Source organism: Typopeltis vanoorti, chromosome 7, assembly GCF_054136105.1.
Source record: "Typopeltis vanoorti isolate ZY-2024b chromosome 7, IOZ_Tvanoo_1.0, whole genome shotgun sequence".
Lineage (NCBI taxonomy): Eukaryota > Metazoa > Arthropoda > Arachnida > Uropygi > Thelyphonidae > Typopeltis > Typopeltis vanoorti.
In genome coordinates this window covers 48,016,163-48,035,555 of record NC_143555.1, presented here as the reverse complement: position 1 = coordinate 48,035,555, position 19,393 = coordinate 48,016,163, and the positions used below count along the sequence as shown (strand labels likewise).

At 36.5% G+C, this 19,393-nt stretch overlaps 1 protein-coding gene across 2 annotated transcripts in view; it reads right to left on the bottom strand.

Moving 5' to 3' along the window:
* Positions 1–19,393, bottom strand: part of LOC150104654 (protein PALS1-like) — a 282,994-nt gene that overhangs the window by 13,895 nt on the left and 249,706 nt on the right. For both annotated transcript variants that reach the window (XM_090395246.1, XM_090395247.1), the window contains 2 exons: positions 17,482–17,646; positions 3,098–3,300 (listed from right to left, as the gene is read on the bottom strand). In XM_090395246.1, the coding sequence (XP_090251372.1) occupies positions 3,098–3,300; positions 17,482–17,646 (368 nt within the window). The remainder of the gene's footprint in view (positions 1–3,097; positions 3,301–17,481; positions 17,647–19,393) is intronic.

Below are 19,393 nucleotides of genomic sequence, written 5' to 3'. Positions count from 1 at the left end.
CTTTTCATAATATTTATGGACTGGATCGATAGGCGCAGCCAAGGCAGTGAGTGTGTCAGAATTGGAAGATGTAGCATCGGATGTCTGCTTTTTGCAGATGACCTAGTTCTGCTTAGCTCTTCCACAGATGTCCTCTAGCAGACCCTGGATAGGTTTGTAGCTATTTGTGCAGAAGTCAGAATGAAGATCAGTGTGGCCAAAACTGAAACATTTGTGGTCTCAAGACAACCATCTCAGTGCACTCTACATATGAGTGGAGTCCCATTGAGACAGGTGGAGAAGTTTAAATACCTTGGGTCCGTATTCACGAGTGATGGAAAGTGTGACATAGAGCTGGATACTCGAATTGGCTCAGCAAGCACAATATTGCAGGCGCATGGCCGTTTGGTAGTATTGAAGAGGGAGTTAAGCCAGAAGGCAAAGCTAGCTGTCTTCAATACAGTCTATGTCCCCATCCTGACCTATGGTCATGAGAGTTGGGTAATGACCGAAATAATAAATGACACGAATCCAAGCAGCTGAAATGAGGTTCCTTCAAGGGGTTTGAGGAGCTGACAAGACTCGACAGAGTCAGAAGCTCTGCAATTTGGGAAACGCTCAATACTCAACCACTGCTTCTCCGTGTTGAGAGATCACAGTTACGTTGGTACGGGCACCTGGTCAGAATGCCACAAGAGAGGCTCCCACAGCAGGCCCTCTTTGCTAAGCCAGATGGTGGGAGGCCACGTGGAAGGTCAAGGACTTGCTGGATAGATTATATTCAAAACCTTGGGTTGATACGTTTGGGAATCCCACCAGAACACCTGAACTTAGTGGTGGAGGATCGTGACCATTGGAAGTTCCTCTTGCAGCTGCTTGCAGCACACAACACAACCCAATTAGGAAAGGTGTGCCTTGAAGATGTATGTTCCTCAGTTATACCATTGTGTTGTTTACGTATAACATCATGTGGCTCTTACTTTTTTTTTTAAATCAATCCATTGTTTGCATTCTACTTTGTAATTAACTATTGTCACCACTGATGTTGGCTTGTAATATTCTGGCTAAAATACATAGTCTTAAATAAATAGTATTACTTATCACTTGTGTTAATTGAGGAAAGGGTTCTTTTATGGGATTCTTTTTGAATCCCACACAGTATATTATATATAAGGTTTTCAAATTATGGTAAATTGACTAGAGTCTCATGAAAATAGCAGGATTTTTGCTGGATAACATGCCGTTAACAAGTGGGAAATGAGTTTCACTGCCTGGTGGACCACCATCCCACTTATTGAAGGTCAGAAGTAGCTTGAAAAGGTTCAATGTTTGGGCTCTAGACTAGGTAAAATGAATAAAATACAAAAAAATACAGGTACCCCTCGTTATACGCAATCTCACTTTACACGTTTTTGCTATAACGCGATTTTAAAAGTTAATTTAAAAAATGGCAACTGGTCACATGACTGTGCACACACTGCTTTGACAAGGCAGCATCGTGCTGCATGTCAGTCTCACAGAAGGTGTAGAACTAGTAAGCTCCATTGTTGGAGTCTTCTGCAATGCAAACATAGTGGGAAAAAAAAAGAGGTAATTGTGATCAAAATACTTCCAAAACTAAAAAACAGAGAAAGCATTAACATGGGAGGAAAAATTAGAAGTTATAAAGAGATATGAACATAATGAGCACACAGTCGACATAGTCAGAGTTACAGGAATTTCAGAATCGACTTTAAGAACAATAAGAAATCAAGCAGAGAAAATAAAAGAAAATTGTAAAAGTGCGACGAGCATGTCGACAACTAAGATAACGGCACCAATTATGGAGAAATTGGAAAGGATCTTGGCCCAATGGATTGAACATGAAAATCAACATGCTGTTCTGATATCCACCTTGATTATCCAGACTAAAGTGAAATGTTTGTTTAATGATTTGAATGCTATAGATCCTGATCCTAAAGTGCAATCTTTTGAACATTTCAAGGTGTGACATGGATTCCATAATCTCAAGCTGACTGGCAAGGCTGCAGGAGCCGATGTTGTTGCTGCTGAGAACTTTCCAGCAAAATTTCTAAGTGTAATTCAGGAACATGGTTATTTGTCTCAGCAACTGTTCAATCTCAAATTTGTGTGTTTTGTTTATGAGTTTAAATAATTCATTTAATTAAAATTTCTTTTGCACACAGGCGTAAAGTTTACATTTTTTTTTATCCTTCTGAAGAAACCCCTATCCCTATCTCACCCATGCTAAATTCAACTCACTTTAGACGATTTCATGTTACACGATTATTTCATAGAACCAATTAATCGTGTAAAGCGAAGGACACCTGTATGTAATAAAAAAATAGAAAAAAAAAAACATTAGCCTACCTACAAATACACCTTTGGCAAGTGGGAAAAAAAAACAGACATGATATTCCAGGCTTGAGCTAAGCAACCAAATTCCTAATTCAACATACATTCCTAAGCAACCAAACTGAGGCTGATTTTGGGAATTTTTAACCATTAAGAGTAAATTTCTTTTTCAGGTGTTTAATTGATTTAAATGGTGTGTGTATTGGAGGGAGTTGCATATTTTGACAAGAACAGAAATGGAGTAGAGTTTCTAATTCTACCAGACTTGTTTAAAAGTCGCATGGCAAGAACACACACACACACAGAGATAGTTGATGCTTAGTCCCTCTAAATGCCCAAATATGCCTTTCACTGTTGTTGTGGTAAAAAGACCTTAAAATGCCCTTTCCAAATCCTTCAACATTATTTTTTTTTAACATTATCAGTCTAAATTTCCCTTCCCTCTTTCAGTTGTGATTTAAATGGGGAGTATGTATGTTACAATTAAGATAGTTTCTCTTCCCTGAAAATTTTTTGACATATCACATTTGAAGTAACTACAGTGCGACATAAGGAAGAAGAGTAGTATTTAATAATATTTGCTACTACTTTAAAGCAGGAATTGAAATGTATACCTCCAGCAGAAGTGAAAGTTGAAAGTAGAAGCAAAAGAAAGGACTGAAAAAAGTTTGCAAAATTATATTGATATGAGTAATCATCTTTTCCCTCCTCAGATAAAAATAGATTACAATAAGATTAGGAGAAAGTGCTTCATATTCCTTACCTGTGGATGTAGATTTAGAACACATATTTTTCCAGCATTAACAACTGCACGAATAGCATCTAAGCTTGTGCCATAGTAGTTTTTCTCATATTCACCATGTTCCACAAACTTGCATGCCACAATATCAGTTTCAAACTGGGATCGAGTAATAAAATGGTAATCTATACCATCAAGCTCACCATCTTTCCTTGGTCGGCTTGTATCTAGAAAACAATCTTTCATTTAGTAATTATTTTTAATGGATCAGTCGTCAGGAAAAACATTGAATTAATTAGATATGTAGTAAATGAAAAATAATCAGTGTTTAGGTACAAGTAGAATTACAAATGGACATCAGAGGCAGTAGATGCAACATAAAAATAATTCTATAAGTATGTAGACTGCCTGTTCATGAGTATATCACTAAAGTTTATAAGGCAGAACATCCAAATAAGATGATAACATTTATTATAATATATATATATGTGTGTGTGTGAGGACAAACGTTCTACACACTATACTCCTATATGGTAAATCAAACCTTTTTTAAAATTATGCATATTCTTTCTTTTCAACAGGAAAAGATTGATTTGGCAGTTCCTGTCAGGACTGTACAGGGGTGAGCAAGCACTTGCCATCAATACTTTCCATAAGATCAGATACTTTGTGTGAAACACCAATATTTTGAAGTCTTATCACAGAGCAAGAACCAGAAAGAGCAAATGCCATTTTTACACAGTCTTACTTGCAAATGACACAGGTTGAAACTATTATATCATCCTGCTGGCCATGAATGCACAAGTGTCCAGTTTTTCGTAATGACTTATTAAGGGAAAACATTCGGTTTCTAAAAGTATCTACCAAACTGCCAAAGCAAAGCTAGGGGTTTATTGCTCATTTAAGTCCTTGATCTGATCTCATCTAGACTATTGTCATGTGAGTTTCAGGAAATGTAGAAATTGGCACAAGGTACAAAGGTAACTAAGATGACAGGAGGAGTGGAGTTGCAGTTTGGGGGAAGGGTGCAGAATATAGTAAGACATGAGGGGATTTCTAAGAAATTTTATAGGATTGACAGAGAAGTGGTTTTTAAATATATGGAGGAAAAAAAACAAGGAGCTCCACTCCCTGGAAGTTTAGTAAGCAAGCAAGGACAGAATGGAAATCAGTGCATTCATTACTTCAGAGCAATGAGTGTACTGACTACCAATGAATTTAAAGTGAAGCATGAGAATCATACAAGCTTTTCAATAAGCCTTCTATGTTGAGTCCTGAAATTCCATGGGAAGCTCTCTCATTAATATTGCTATTAATTCATCTGGTAAGGGCTGGCACAAAAAAAAAACAATAGAATACAGTCAAATTGCATATCCTGATTATACCACATTAAATTCACATGAAAAAAGTAGCACATACAGGTCTATATAAATGCAGTTCAGTAGTCTGATTGCTACAATCGATTAGGATTTGATTAAATATGTTATTTGGGTAGACAGCAACATCTCCCACTAGAAAATATGATTCTGAACCATCAGTGTTTTTTTATTTTTAATTTTTTAACTTTTAACAATATTTTTAACTTAATACATCACCAGTTTTGTTATAATTTGTTTGAAGTGAAACATTATCAATATTACCACAGATTAAGCATCAACTCAGCGAAAATTGTATGTTCTCGATCGTTTATTATATTTTTAGTGGAAATTATTAATTTAAGACAGACTGTGAATTCATTCTTACGCTGTGCTTTGCCCTTTGTGGATGTGTGATTGTGACTGAAACAGTGACATTGTTCTACAAATTTGGAAGGTAAGAAACTATAACATAGCATAAAATAAAAGTAATTTTTGTTTTTATATATATATATATATTAATGAAATAAACATTTTTGAAAAATTTTATTATTAAAAATTCCTTATTAATGAATTTTAGTGATTACAATGTTCTACTGTTGTTAAATTAAATTTATTTTTATGTATGCATATAAACTGTTCAGTACTTTTATAACAAAGTAAAATTTTTCATGTAAACTTATTTTATGGGGGGTGCTGAAAACGTTCTGTACAAGGGCACCTCCAACCCACGGCACGGCACTGATCCTTCTACAGTGAAAACTTAAACTCATTTGCAAATGTTCTCCTGCACTTCCACCTCTCTTTCTCTCATCCTGATGGCATCACAGTTACTTTACTCAAAGAAAAGCTGACCTCCTGCCATCAGCTGTCTCAAAGATGACCAGGGGAAATCCTTTCCTACCATACCAGAATCCATGTGCCATGCATCCTTTAGTTTTTCAACAAAAAGAAATTAGCACGCTGTTAAAAAAAAACTTGGATACCAGAAAGTCTTCTGGTCCTGATGGCATCTTAAACACTGTGCTCCAGAATTAATACCTGTCCTGCATCACATCTACAATCTACTATACATATCTGGAACTTATCCCAGTGCATGGAAGCAATTTCATATTCATCCTATTCCTAAAAAGAGTCATAGAAGTCAACCATCAAACTACTGACTAATTGCGATTACCTCAGTCCTCTCCAAAATAATGGAGAAAGTCATCGATAGCCAATTCCTCCACTACTTAGAGGTCCACCAATTAATCAGCAACCACCAGTACAGATTCTGCCATTCAAGATCCACAGATGACATTGTAGCTTACATCACCCACTGCTAGACACATGCCATGGAAAAGTTCAGAGAAACTTGCACTGTTGCCTTTGACATTTCCAAAGCCTTCGACGGTGTGTGGCATCATGGCCTGCTTAACAAATTGCCATACTTTGGTCTCCCTGCCACTCTCTATAATGATACATGGCTCCCTCTCTTTGAGCTTCACCTCAGTGCTCTATCCTAACATCTACTTTCTTTCTCTTTTTCATAAATGACCTACTCATATTCACCACTAATCCTATCCACAGCTTTGCTGATGAGAGTGCTGTCCATTCACCTTACTCATTCGACAAACCATGTAATGTTCTGACATCCCAAGCTACAAAATCATCTACAACCAGCGTCTTAAACATTGATCTTCATACTATCCTTCAATGCCACGAAAATAGTCTTGCTTCTCTTGAAAAAATGATCTCACTTCACCTACCCTAAGTAACGCACGTCACCAGACAAGATCAGATCTCTCTGCTTGGACCACCGTTTACCTTCAGTCTCTCCTGACATAAACACATCACATCAATAGCCTCCTCAGCATCCAAGAAACTAGGCATTCACTTTCATTCAAAAGGCTATTTTACACCTAACGAACTCCTAACTATACACATATCCCAAATCCACCCATGCTTAGAATACTGCTCGCATGTTTTGGGGTGGTGTACCTAAAACTTCCCTTAAAATCCTTGATGTTGTCCAGAGGCAAGCAATTAGGCTGATTAATGATCCCTCTTTTACAGATTCACTTCAACCTCTATCTCACAAATGCCGTGTTTCTACAGGTACTTCCATGGTCACTGCTCCAGTGAATTGGCAATTATCATTCCTTCACTTTCAGTTGTACCTATTAATAAAAGAGAAGCAGCTGCTCAGCATCCCTTTACTATGAAACTACAAACACACCAAACTTGCTTCTCCTCTTCCTCTTTTATTCTGTCCATCTGTCCTCTGGAACATGCTCCCTCATGAAGTATTCCCAAACAATTACAACTTGTAGCACTTGTTGGAGATTCTGGTTTCTTGCCTAGTTTTGGAAAGGCAATAAATTTTGGTATCCTTTTGGAGGAGTCCAAAAATTGTAATTCCTGCTCTGAGTATTCTGTTAAGAAGCAGAACAGAAGATGGTGACAGACGTTTCATCAGTTCATAATAGATGTCATGCTGTTGGTTGACAATGCAGCACAATAGCTTTCAGTTCTTGTTTCTTGGATAGACTATTGTAAAATTCTAGGCCATTCAAATGGAACAAAATTTAACATTTATCTGGTTTGCTTTTTTAGACCAAAGAATTCAGGGGAATAAGATATTGTTGATGTTTTGACAAAGATGTCCCAAAGAGTATCTGCAAATGTTTTTGCATCAAATGCATATCTGTTGTAGCCAAGATTGAAAGTGATGGGTGGTATATTTGCCCTTTGTTTTCAGAAGTTCATCCCAGACTGTTTTGAAGTTGTGAATAGATGTGTATTAGACTGAGGAGTTTTTTGGCTCTGATGACTAATGGATTATGCACAAGCACATCACCGAGATCTGCTGTTGAGGGCATCTGCAATAATACTCCAAGCATTGTCCTGAGATTTCTTGGAAACTATGCATTCAGTATTCCACTAGTTTAGAAAAAGGCAGAAACCAGCTAGATGTATTAGTTATTGCAGTTGTGACAACTTGTATTTTACATGTTGTAAAATGATTCAGTGCATCTTTGAGTAAATATCACAGAATAAGTTTCTGCTAAGGAGGGAAAAAAAGTGAACATATAGCCTATTCTGTTTTCAGTCATGATATTCATGTTAGAATGTATGGTTTTACATCACAGGAAAATGATAACTTAACTGTAGAAAGAGGGAGGGGGGGAAGCACACTTAAGTCTAGCTAATGTTCAGATAGGCATATGAAGGTATTGCTTCCTGTAGTTAAGAAAGAGAGAAAGCTTGTTCTCAAGCACATACTCTACTCCCTCTGATTTAAATGGGTATATGCACTATCTCAAAGAGTGTGCCAGTTAAATTTCCCATTACAAAACACAGGGTTTGATAACCGCAATACAAAATTGTCTAAGTCATCTTGGGGCATATCTGTATCATATGGCAAATATTAAATGCAATGGCTTTGTAAATCCAAAACAACCAACCAATCTGTTGAACCTTATCTACATGGTGCCTCAGCATTATGCCAGGAGAAAGCCCTCATATTGGGAATTGGTATCAGAGAGCCTAAATATATTGCAGAAATATGGACCTCATGGATATTTGAAGAAGGAAAGAAAAACCCTAGTGTTAGGGAAATCACATGAGTTGGTTCAGTTACATAGTAGTTATGTAGATCTGGTAAAGGCAAAACTATCACGTAAAGCAATGTTAACTACATTCACCATGTTAACTTAAACCTAGACAAATAACATTGCTGACTTAGTCACAACATTAAACTTGGCCTACTGAACCAAGAAGTGCCACCTCACTTGAAGTTATTCAAGTGAGGTGGCAACTAGCTCAGGAAAATTTGTGTAGAATTATTATTATAAGGGCACCTCCATTGAGTCTGATGGCTCATCATGGCAGATCCAAACTATACACAATCTATCATACCTCTCCTTGAATCCATTAACAAGACAAAGCACTCACAACTGTCTGGCAACCTATTTCACTCATTCACAACTCTCCAAGCAAAAAAAAATCTAGTCCTCACATCCCTATTAACCACACCTTTATTCAACTTCCAGGGATGACCTCTTGGTATGGTAGCAAAGTGCTGAATCATTTCCTCTGCATCAATCCTATAAAACCCTTTAAGTAACTTAAATGTTTCTATCATATCCCCTCCTGCTCTTTCATCAATCTATCATCATTCCACACACCGCTTTCCATCTTGGTTGCTCACCTCTGAATCTTCTCCACTGCTTCCTCATCCCCAGGAGATCAGACCTGAGCACAGTAATCCAGATCTGTATGTATCAAGGCCTCATAAAGTGGAATAACAACTTATCTCTACTTGCGTGTTCTTCAATAGCCAAATAATCTTATGAGCTACTTTAGCAACCTTAGAAATATGTCCTTGAAACTTTAATTCCACCCCCCCTAAAGCTCTAGCTGTATTTCCTGGAGTACAGTTTCAGTGTGGTACATGGCTTGTAATCTATTTATCCCCAAATGCATAACTTTTCATTTCTCCACATTAAACTGACATCCATTATCTTTTGTCCATACTGAAAGACTATTTAAATTGTTCTGCTCTCCACATCACCTTGATTAACTATTACTCTACCTAATTTCACATCAGCAGCAAACAACTGATTATTTCCTATATATCATTTATGCACAGTAGTGGTTGCAGCACACACCACTAGTCACCTGTTTTTGCCTCAATTCTGCCGCTCCATATACCACTTCTTGATATCTGTTCAACAGCCATTCTTATCCACATAACCAGTGTCATACCATCCCCATTTGTTCTAATTTGCATAACAGAGTTGCATGTGGAATTCTGTCAGATGCCTTTGCAAAATCCAGCAGAATAATTATGCAGCTGTTTCCTTTATCTAACTCAGCTGTCATTCTATTATATTATAAAAAAGTCAATAAATTAGGCATGACTGACTCTCCGACAAAGCCATGTGGTCCCTCGGAGTATCATATTCTGATCCAAGGCCTTATGAAGAAGAATAAGAACAACTCCCTTATCTCTACTTGTTAGTGTTCTTCAATAGTCAAGTAATTTTATGAGCTCCTTGGCAATACGTCCTCTTTCCTACCCCCCCCCCCAAATCTCTACCTCATCTATTTCCTGGAATACAGTTCGATCATTGTGGCACACAGCTTGTAATCTATTTATCCCAAAATGCCACTTCTCCACATTAAATTGATACTTATTATCTTTTGCCCATACTGAAAGACTAAACTGTCCTGCAAACTCTCCATTGATTACTATTACTCTACCTAATTTTGCATCATTAGCAAACAAATAAATGTTTCCCTTCAGGTTATTTCTTATATCATTTATGTACAAATTAAACAGTAGTCATCCCAGCACTGAACCTTACAGCACACCACTAGTCAATTTTTGCCTTGATTCTGCTCCTCTATATATACCACTTGTTGATCTGTCCAGCAGCCATCTACCTATCCAGTGTCATATTCATCCCCATTTTGTTCTAATTTGCATATGAGTTCCAGGTGATATTATGTCAAATGCCTTTGAAAATCCAGCAGAATCATTATATGGCTATTTCCTTTATCTAACTCAGTTGTCATTCTACAGGGTGTCCCATAATTCTTAGTGCAGTTTTAAACTTTAATAGGTCCAACATTATAGAAGTCACAGATTTATAGTATATAATAGCTTAAAGAGTATGTAATTAAGTTTTATCTACAATGATTTGTTTCTTATTAGTTTCTTATCAACATGACCGCCATCTTGTGCGATGCATGTAACTAGGCAATTTTTGGAGTTCTGGAAAATGTTTAGTAGTTGCTGAGTAGTGACTGAATTGATTGCATTTGTAATTTTAGTCTTAAGGTAATTGAGAGAAGCAGGTTTTGAGGCATACATGACTGTTTTGATGTGACCCCCCATAAGAAAAAGTCTAACGGAGTCAGGTCAGGTGATCACACAAGAGCACCTTCTCTACTGATCCTCCTGCTTGCAAAAGTGTCATCCATAAACTTTCATACCTGTGTCGCATAGTGACAAGATGTCCCATCATGTTAGAAAATGGTTTTCATAAGATTTAATCTCTCTAATTTGGAATAAAAAAATTCTGAAGCATTGCTAAATAAGATTCATCCTTGACAGTGGGCTCATGGAAAAAGAATAGCCTGATAATGCAACACCTCCTAACTGCACATTAACTTTTGGTGAGTCCCTTTTGTGTTGCCACATTTCCTGAGGCTTCTCTGTACCCCCAAATGCGAGGCAATTGTGATGGTTTACTTTCCCACTTATGTGGAATGTTGTTTCATCTGAAAAAGTCAACATGTAAATAATATCTGTAGCATTTGAACAATCGTAATTTTGTAAGCATGTTTATGGAGTTGTCTGGGTAGAATTCTGTGCACTGTGGTTTTTGGTACATTTAGCACAGCAGCAGCATGTCACACTGAATTTCTTGGGACTCTTATCAAATGCCCTTTCGACTTGGACCATATTCTTAAAGAGTATCAACTTCCCTTGATGAACACCTCCCTGATCTGGGTTTGTCATGAATTGATTCAGTTTCTTTGAATTTTTTCATCCAGTTATTAAATTTCTGTGGGGAGCCTCCTTGTTATAATGGACAGAGAATTTTCTTCTTACTGCTGTTATGGACTTGAGTTCAGCAAGCCACAAGATGCAATTGACTTTCTTCAACATTTGCTATCTTCAATCACACCACTCTAAAAAAATAAATAAATAAGAAAAATGTAATGAAATAATATTTATGTATCAAAAATTCTAATAGTTATACTTTCAAATGATATTTATTGCAACTCTGTAACTGTGATACTTTTGAAGCAGTTAAAGATCAAAACTGCACTAAGAATTATGAGACACCCTGTATTATAAAAAGTTAGTAAATTAGGCATGACTTTTCAGAAAGCCATGTTGCCCCTCAGAGTATCATATTCTGATCTGCCCATTCTTAAATTCTTTTTGCCTTTCCAGTACTTTTACCACCACTCCTGAGATACTAATTAGTCTATAATTTGCTACAGCAGTCTTAGAACATTGCAAGGTTATTATTTTGTCCTCTTTCCACTCCCTTGGAACTCTACCAGAGTTGAGGCATAAATTAAAGAACCTAATAAGAGACATTGCCATCCCTTGCACATTCCCACAAAATGCAAGCTAATCTCTCATCTAATCCCACAGAGGTGTCACATATGTCACACCATTAACCTCCCTTGCATTATTTACCCTTGCAAAATGGTCACTCAGTAACTCAGCTATTTTATTTGTTTCTGTCACCTCGTGACAATCAGCACTCATTAAGGTAATTCTTCAATAGTCTTTCTTCCTCTTAATTGCCACATAACAAAAGTACTCTTTGGGATTTCCTTAATGAGCTGCAGAAAAAGTCATCCAATGAAATACAATTTCATTGGATGACTAATTATCTACTTCAAAAGTCATCCAATGAAAAGTCATACAATTTAATACTGCTTCCTCTAGATGCTCCTTAACTATCTCCCATACACTGCTAACATCCTTCCCTTGTAGGGTTTTATGCCATGGCACAGCTTAAAGCTTCCTCCTAAGCTTGTCATAATCATCTGCCTTGTAGTCAACATATATTCTTTCTTGAGAGAATATTCCTCAAGTTTTACAATCTCTCAAGTCAAGACTGCATGGTCACTTTGCTTAATTGGAGGCAATGTGGCCACTCTGGTTATCAGTAGCTCTTCTGATCCTATGACCAGTCCAACACTTATGCATTCCACCCCCACCCCCCGAGTCCCACTCCATCACATGCTGCCTCAAATAATTATCTCTCAGTAGGTGTAAAAATTCCATTTCCTTCCTGCCATACGATCTCTTCCTTCCAATCTATGTCTCTACAGTTGAAGTCATAGTAAGGTCAAGTGATTATTATATCATTCGACCTACAATCATTGTAATAATTTGCTTATGCATGTCTTCCAGATCATCACATGGAAACCTACCCCAAGCAATAGCAACATATTGTCTTACTAGCCTTGATCTTACACCAGCCTGCCTTAAATGAACAACCATCCTCACACCTATCTCCTATACTTTTTGGCTGCAATTCATCTGCTATCTTCAGCATTACTCCTCCCAGCATCCTATCTTCTCTATCTTCCCTGAAAATGATAAACCCTTCACATTCTGTCCATGTAACTACATCATCTGTTGTTAGCCAAGTCTTACTAATGCCTATAACTTATGATGAGATTGCACTAACCAATGCCAAAACTTCTTCCCTCTTGTTCCTGATACTTCTGGCATTAGAACATAAAAAGTGCAGCATCCCTTTAGGCCCCAATTACCTTTTACTACCTGAATTGACTACCCTATTCAATATTTTTGCTTGAGTAATTAAATTCTGCACTTCTTGGTCATTCTCACACTCGCTCACCTGCATCTGCCCTAATTGCTTAAGTTTTCCTGAATTTGTGCTTCAGCATGCTCAGTAAACAAAGCTTTCTATAGACACCTAACACCAAAACCATTTAGGTGCAGTCCATCAGCATTATACAAATCCTTCTTTCTGTCAAACTCAGACCACAGGTCTACATCACTGCTTCTGCACAAATTGCATATCAATTCATTTGCCATCAACACCTTCCTCCTTAATTCGTCTTTATCATAGCACAGCAGGAGACTTACAATCTTCTCACTCTTTATCCCATAAATCCTTCACATCCTTCCTCAGAGAATACCTATCACCTCTCATGTCATTAGTGCCAACAAATATAATTTGTTCTTTCATCTAACTTTTTTTGCATCCGGATGGTATGACTAACATCATCCATTCTGATGAGAGGTACAGTAAACCCTTGATTTTATGGACAAAATTTCTGGTCCATATGTCACATGTGAAAATTAACACCCTGTTAATTTTAAAATACTTTTAACCAAGATTTGCTTATAAATAAATTAACAGATTATTTTTTGTTATTAATCTCCTGTTATTTTTAACAAATTTTGGCGAATAGGCCATCACATGTTGGCAAAACACTGTAGTAATTTAGCTGACATAAATGAGTCATCGCTCATAAAATATGTTCGGTGAATGATTAGCACGTGATCACATCAATCGCGCTGTAATTGGTTCTTTCGTTGCATGGCATGACTTTCTGCGGCACGTGCCAGCCGATGTTCCGATGTGTGCTAAGCCACGCCCAGTAGTGTGCATTTGTTTACTAGGTGATTGGTTTATGTACATACCCATTTTATAGACCTATTCAATATAAATTTAAAATTAGATATGTATGAACGTAAAACACATCTTTGTAACCCTAACCTTAAAATATGGACAAACGGGGAAAAGGGTTAATTTAACGTTAAATCAAAAATTAGAAGTCATACAAAAGTTTCTACATAAGTAAAAACATGTAAATTAGCTAATTTGTCAATTTTTTTAACATACGCATTCAGAAAAATCTACTTCATTATATAACGGACACCTCCCTCTCGCCCGAATTAGTCTGTTATATCGAGGTTTTACTGTACTTAAAAGTTAAGTACTCCTCTGATCACACAGTCTCTATACATAATTTTCTCCTTACCTTGTTTTTCCTCACTTGTTTACATGATCTCGATTTTTACCTCAGACCACCTGCTTTTCTCATCTCATCCTAGCCCTGCTAATCTCTTGCTTCAGCAACATTTCAATTTTGCACTTTGTCCCGAGAAGGTTTCACTTTGTTCTTACCACCTAACTGGCATACCCTCACTGTCAAAACACTTAATTTTCACAACAAATACATCTTACACATGCTGCACTGTACAAAATTACATAAGTTCAAATCACCAACAATGACGTCTTTGCTACCAGTGTTGTTCTGTCATGCACTGGCATCATAACAACAGTAACATATTTAAAACTAAATAACACAGTCAGTCACATACCCATATAAAACAAAAACTACAAAGAGTTCACCTTATATTATTAACTAAAACATGAAAAAATTACATATTTCAGCAGTGCTAATAACAGTCCAACACACACAACATGCCCTCTAATGGCAAATGCCAAGATACTTTCCTGAGCTATTTCAAGAGCATCTACATGCAACATGGACCTCCACAAACTGAAAATGAAAAAAAAACTGGCTCACCTTTAAAATCAATGTTTCCCAGTGGGGAGAATCAGGACATCTATATCAAAGAAATAACTGTGACAGCTTCAAAGAGCTATGTGATCACAAATGCCTAGGAAGTAGCTAGAGCCCTCATTAGGAAATTATTACAGGAAAAAAAATAAAAAGGTACAATTTCAAAATTAGCCTGCACTTTAGATCTGCAGATACTCTACTGCTGCCTTCTACAGCAAGAAAATGATGAAATCACAAGAAAATAGTATAATAATAAGAATCTCCACATAAATAATCAAGTTCTTACAAATACGGCAAACATTTTGACAACTTTCTCTATCCACTATAAATGACTTTTCTCCAATTCTCTACAAAATGAGAACTAGAAAGAATGGCTTATCTACATTCTAGTCAAACACTATTTTGTGTTGTCAGGACAGGCCAATAACATCCCAGGAAATTTATATTTGCTTTCAAAAGAGGGAAGGCTCCTAGTTTTGATGAGTTGGGAATAGTTTTATCATACCAACTGGAACATACAATAGTTTGTTAAAGCTACACTGTTTTTATCCCCCCCCCCAAAAAAGGATTAAGAATTCATTATGGTGCTCCATAGAGAATTGTTGATTTTAATCTATTCCTCATTATGGATTTAATATACCTGATCAAGCAGAGTCAACTATTATGTACACTACTGTCAATTTGACTTAAATCTTTGACAGGGTGTGGCATGAATATCTCTGATACATGTTTTTCAAAATAAAAACGAAGCTCACGAATGCTATAATTAGTTGGCCTGGTTGGCCGAGTAGATAGCACCTGCTCTCAGTTTGAATCCTACTGTGAGCATGAATGTTTGCGACTCTCGTACAAATTCTGTGTGGAAAGGGCATCTGTGATCTCACCACTTCTAGGTTGAAATTCACTCCTAACATCCTTTTAGGTATGGAAGTAATCATATGGCATTCAATGAGATGTTAAGGATGAGGGGAAAAAAAAAAAAACTAATAATGCAATGTCAGTCGATGGATTCCTGTCTGACTCCATTCCAGTGCTCAGACAGGGATGTTGTTTAATTTCTCTACTTTGCTTTAGGAATGGTCTTAGAGAAATCAGTTTCTTTAATCCAGCAATAGATAAAAACATAATTTATGCATGTTATCATCTTAAACCTTAAGGCACCCAAACTCTCAACTGCTTTTTTTTTTTTAAATCTAACAGTTTTACTAGCATTAGTTGTCTTAAGTGTTAACCCAAAAAGACCAAACTAAGGACAACATTTGATCATGCACACCTGTCCTTCAGAGTGCTACCAATGAAATGCCCCAATCTTAGGGACACCTTTTAAAGAAAAAGTGGAGTTGCAAATCAGTCAAATCATCTGGGAGAGGTGGGCAACTTTCAAACCTTGAAGAGTAAGAGCCATGTCCTTTTGCAGCAGAGATAATAGTCCTAAAAACTTATCCTCCTTTCAATTATGTATTGGTTAACGTCAATGGCATAGGAGTACTGTATAAAGTACTTTTATATTCTACTACTGAAATTTTCAAAAACAGGGAGTAGACAAGGATCTCTTTCCTCCTATAACTCAAGGAGGATTTGCCTGACCAATCATTAAAGTGAAATACTTAGTTAACATGCTTTAAGTTATCCAGAAAGCCCTAGCATCCACTTGCATTTTCAGCAGTACTTTCTAGGCTTTTCTTTATTCCTGTTTGGTATCACTGGCCATAGAAACTTGACTGCAGAAATTATACCTCCACATTATGATCACCTGTACAACAGATAATTACTCAACACACAAGTATCTGTAATATAAATCTATTCTCGACAGGTACATTGGGTCTTCTTTAATCTGTTTCATCAAAGTTTCACAGATATAAGAAAAAAAACTGAAGTCACCATCAAGAATTTAAACAGCCACAAGGGATATCCATAATGCCATGACTTGGCATGGAAAGCCATACATGATTTCCTCTCAGTCAACTAGGCAAAATGTCAAAAATATAACATCAATAATTCACTCTGCAATGCATGCAATTGCCTTAAAGCAGTTGTGTACATTTTTTTATTCCTGTTCTTCAGCTCGCTACCTATAGCTGCAAGTAGCCCATGCCCTACAAGTTTCTATCTTTACCTTGGAAGAAGTCTTATACCTCCAAATCAATCCACTCATAAACATAGAATCTGCATTTTTTAATCAGTGAAATCAAGTATAACCTATGAAGAGTCTGAAAAAGAAGAGCAACTACTAACAGCAAAACATCTAGAAATGAACATGTTTTTTGTTCCTCCTTTAACATCTAGAAAGAAGTCCCTTAGGCAATAATGAAGTTTAAACAACTTCCGTTCAAACTTGATCACTGCCCAACAGATTCCTCAGTTGAGTTTTTCCCTTCTGTTTGGATATAGCTATCATCTAGTTGGTCTACAACAGGTCGATATTGACCCCTTGGGTCGACGTGGCTATCCAAGTGGTCAATAAATGTCTAGGGGGTCAAAAGGGGGTCAATAAACACCAATGTCGATGAAGGATCAAGGATTCCCTAAAGGGATTAATGGTCTAAAATGTTTGCCAACCCCTGGTCTATAAGGAAAGTGGAAAGAACCCAAAGAGGTAATAACTAAAATGATTAGATACTTAGGCCAATGATGTAATAACACTGAACCAATGTTATCACATCACTAGTTTCAACCTTCAGTAAAGGTTGAAACTAGTCTGGGCAGTGACTTCTTCCCATAGTACATAGGATAACAGGGAAATCTGATGTGAAGTCAACTGCTTCCACATACAAGGAGCCTAGTTGTGAAGATACTTTATGTGTAAACTTGTTTACTCATTACTTGGGTAAATGATGAACACAAGAATTCACTTTCTGACCAAAAACACTTGCTGGAAACTTAAATGTGACCATTTTTCTGAAATAAAGAATGCTATTCTTATTCAGCTGAATTAACATAAAATGTATAGAGATGAACAATACATACGAGGAACAGCAGCTGCAAATCTGTCTGTATTCTCCATTAATTTTTGCCTTATTTCATGCCTGCCAATATTAGGAGGCCCTATTAAAACAACTGGTCGTTTCTGATTAGATCGAGGATAATAAAGTGCCACTTCTTCGTATGTCAAGATCTGGTCAGCATCAAAATCTATAATAATACAAAGAAAAGAATATTTAAGATTACAAAGTTCAATATCTATAATAATACAAGGAAAAGAATATTTATGATTACAAAGTTCAATAAACAAGTTTTGTAAAATAAATTACAAATTCTTCAGATCTACACATCTAGAATATATATTTAAATTATGTCCAATATAGGGATGTATGGGGTGTTGAGGAGAGAATGTACCTCTCCACTTGGACGGTCACACATAATTGTGGTTCAGATGGATAGATTCTCACTGAACACCTAACTCTCACTTATGGCTCCAAGAAGCTACTGTAAACTGGTAGCGGCCACACAAAGGTAAACTGTTGATCCATAGGCTAAACTAAGTGAGGGTGGTCAGATATGGTGATCTCCAGCAGTGAATCAGTTGCGAACAGCATATGTACTCCATGTTAGGAGCGGGTGAATTCAGGTCAAGGCATATGAACTGAATGAATAAAATAATAAAACTGAATATGAACTGAATGAACTCAAGCCAACCTAAAGATGCATGCTGGTTCAACAAGGGTCGTGCTCACTATTAGGGAACCAAGATAGTGAAGGGGAAAAATACGTTATTAGAACAAAACATCTAGTAGACAGCAAAAAGCATAAGCATAAGAACATGGAACATAAGAACCTTTCCCCAGGAAGGAGCACAGGAAATACTACTCTATGAATTAGACAACTACAGATGGGAAGCGATTGGATTCTGTGAAACCAGATGGACTGAGAAAGGAGAATTTCACCATGGACAGTACAAAATTTTAATTTTGTACTGTCCATGTAAATTTTCAGGCAGGAAGAGCACTTATATTAAACCAAAGGCTCAAAACTCTCTATTGTCTTACAATCCTATCTCACCTAGGATAATTAAAGCAAGATTTAAAACATCAATTGGATCACTGACTATTATTTAAGTATACTCACCAACTTCATTATCAGAAGACGACATTGAGGAGTTCTATACAGATCTGCAAAACGCAGTACAGGAGACATCAAGTCAAGACCTCCTAATTGTAATGGGAGACTTAAACATAAAAGTAGGAAAAGACTGGGATACCTGGCCAAGAGTTATCGGACAGTTTGGTTATGGAGAAAGTAATGAACATAGCAAAAGCCTTCTAAACTTCTGCTCAAATAATAGACTAACAATAACCAACACTCTCTTTAAACAACCAAAACCCCAAGAAGATGGACATAGTTTGTCTATCACCAGATAGACAAACCAAGAATATGATCAACTATATTATTGTAAGCCAAAGATGAAAATCAAGTATCCTAAATTGCAGATCTGTTGCAGAATCAGACCATAAACTAGTACTAACAAACCTAAGAATAAAGTTAAAATCTGAAAGCACTTTTAAAGTCAAAAGGAGACTGAATGTAAATAAACTACAAAACAATAATATTCTAAGAAAATATCAACTAGAACCAAATAAAGAATATAAGCATTGAAGAACATTAGTGCAAATTAAAGGAAATAATATTAAAATTGGCAGAAAATACAATAAGGCTACACATGAAGTAAAAGCGAATGAAAAGCATGAAATTAAAACAGAACTATAATAGATTAACCAGAGACATTAGAAAACTAGTTAAAAGAGACAAGAATAACTGGTTAGAAGAAAAATGCAAAATGGCAGAGAAGCCATCAAAAGAAAATAACCTCAATGGATTATATAAACAAATAGATCAAATTAATAAGACACAGACAACAAAAATGATAATGATCAAAAACAAA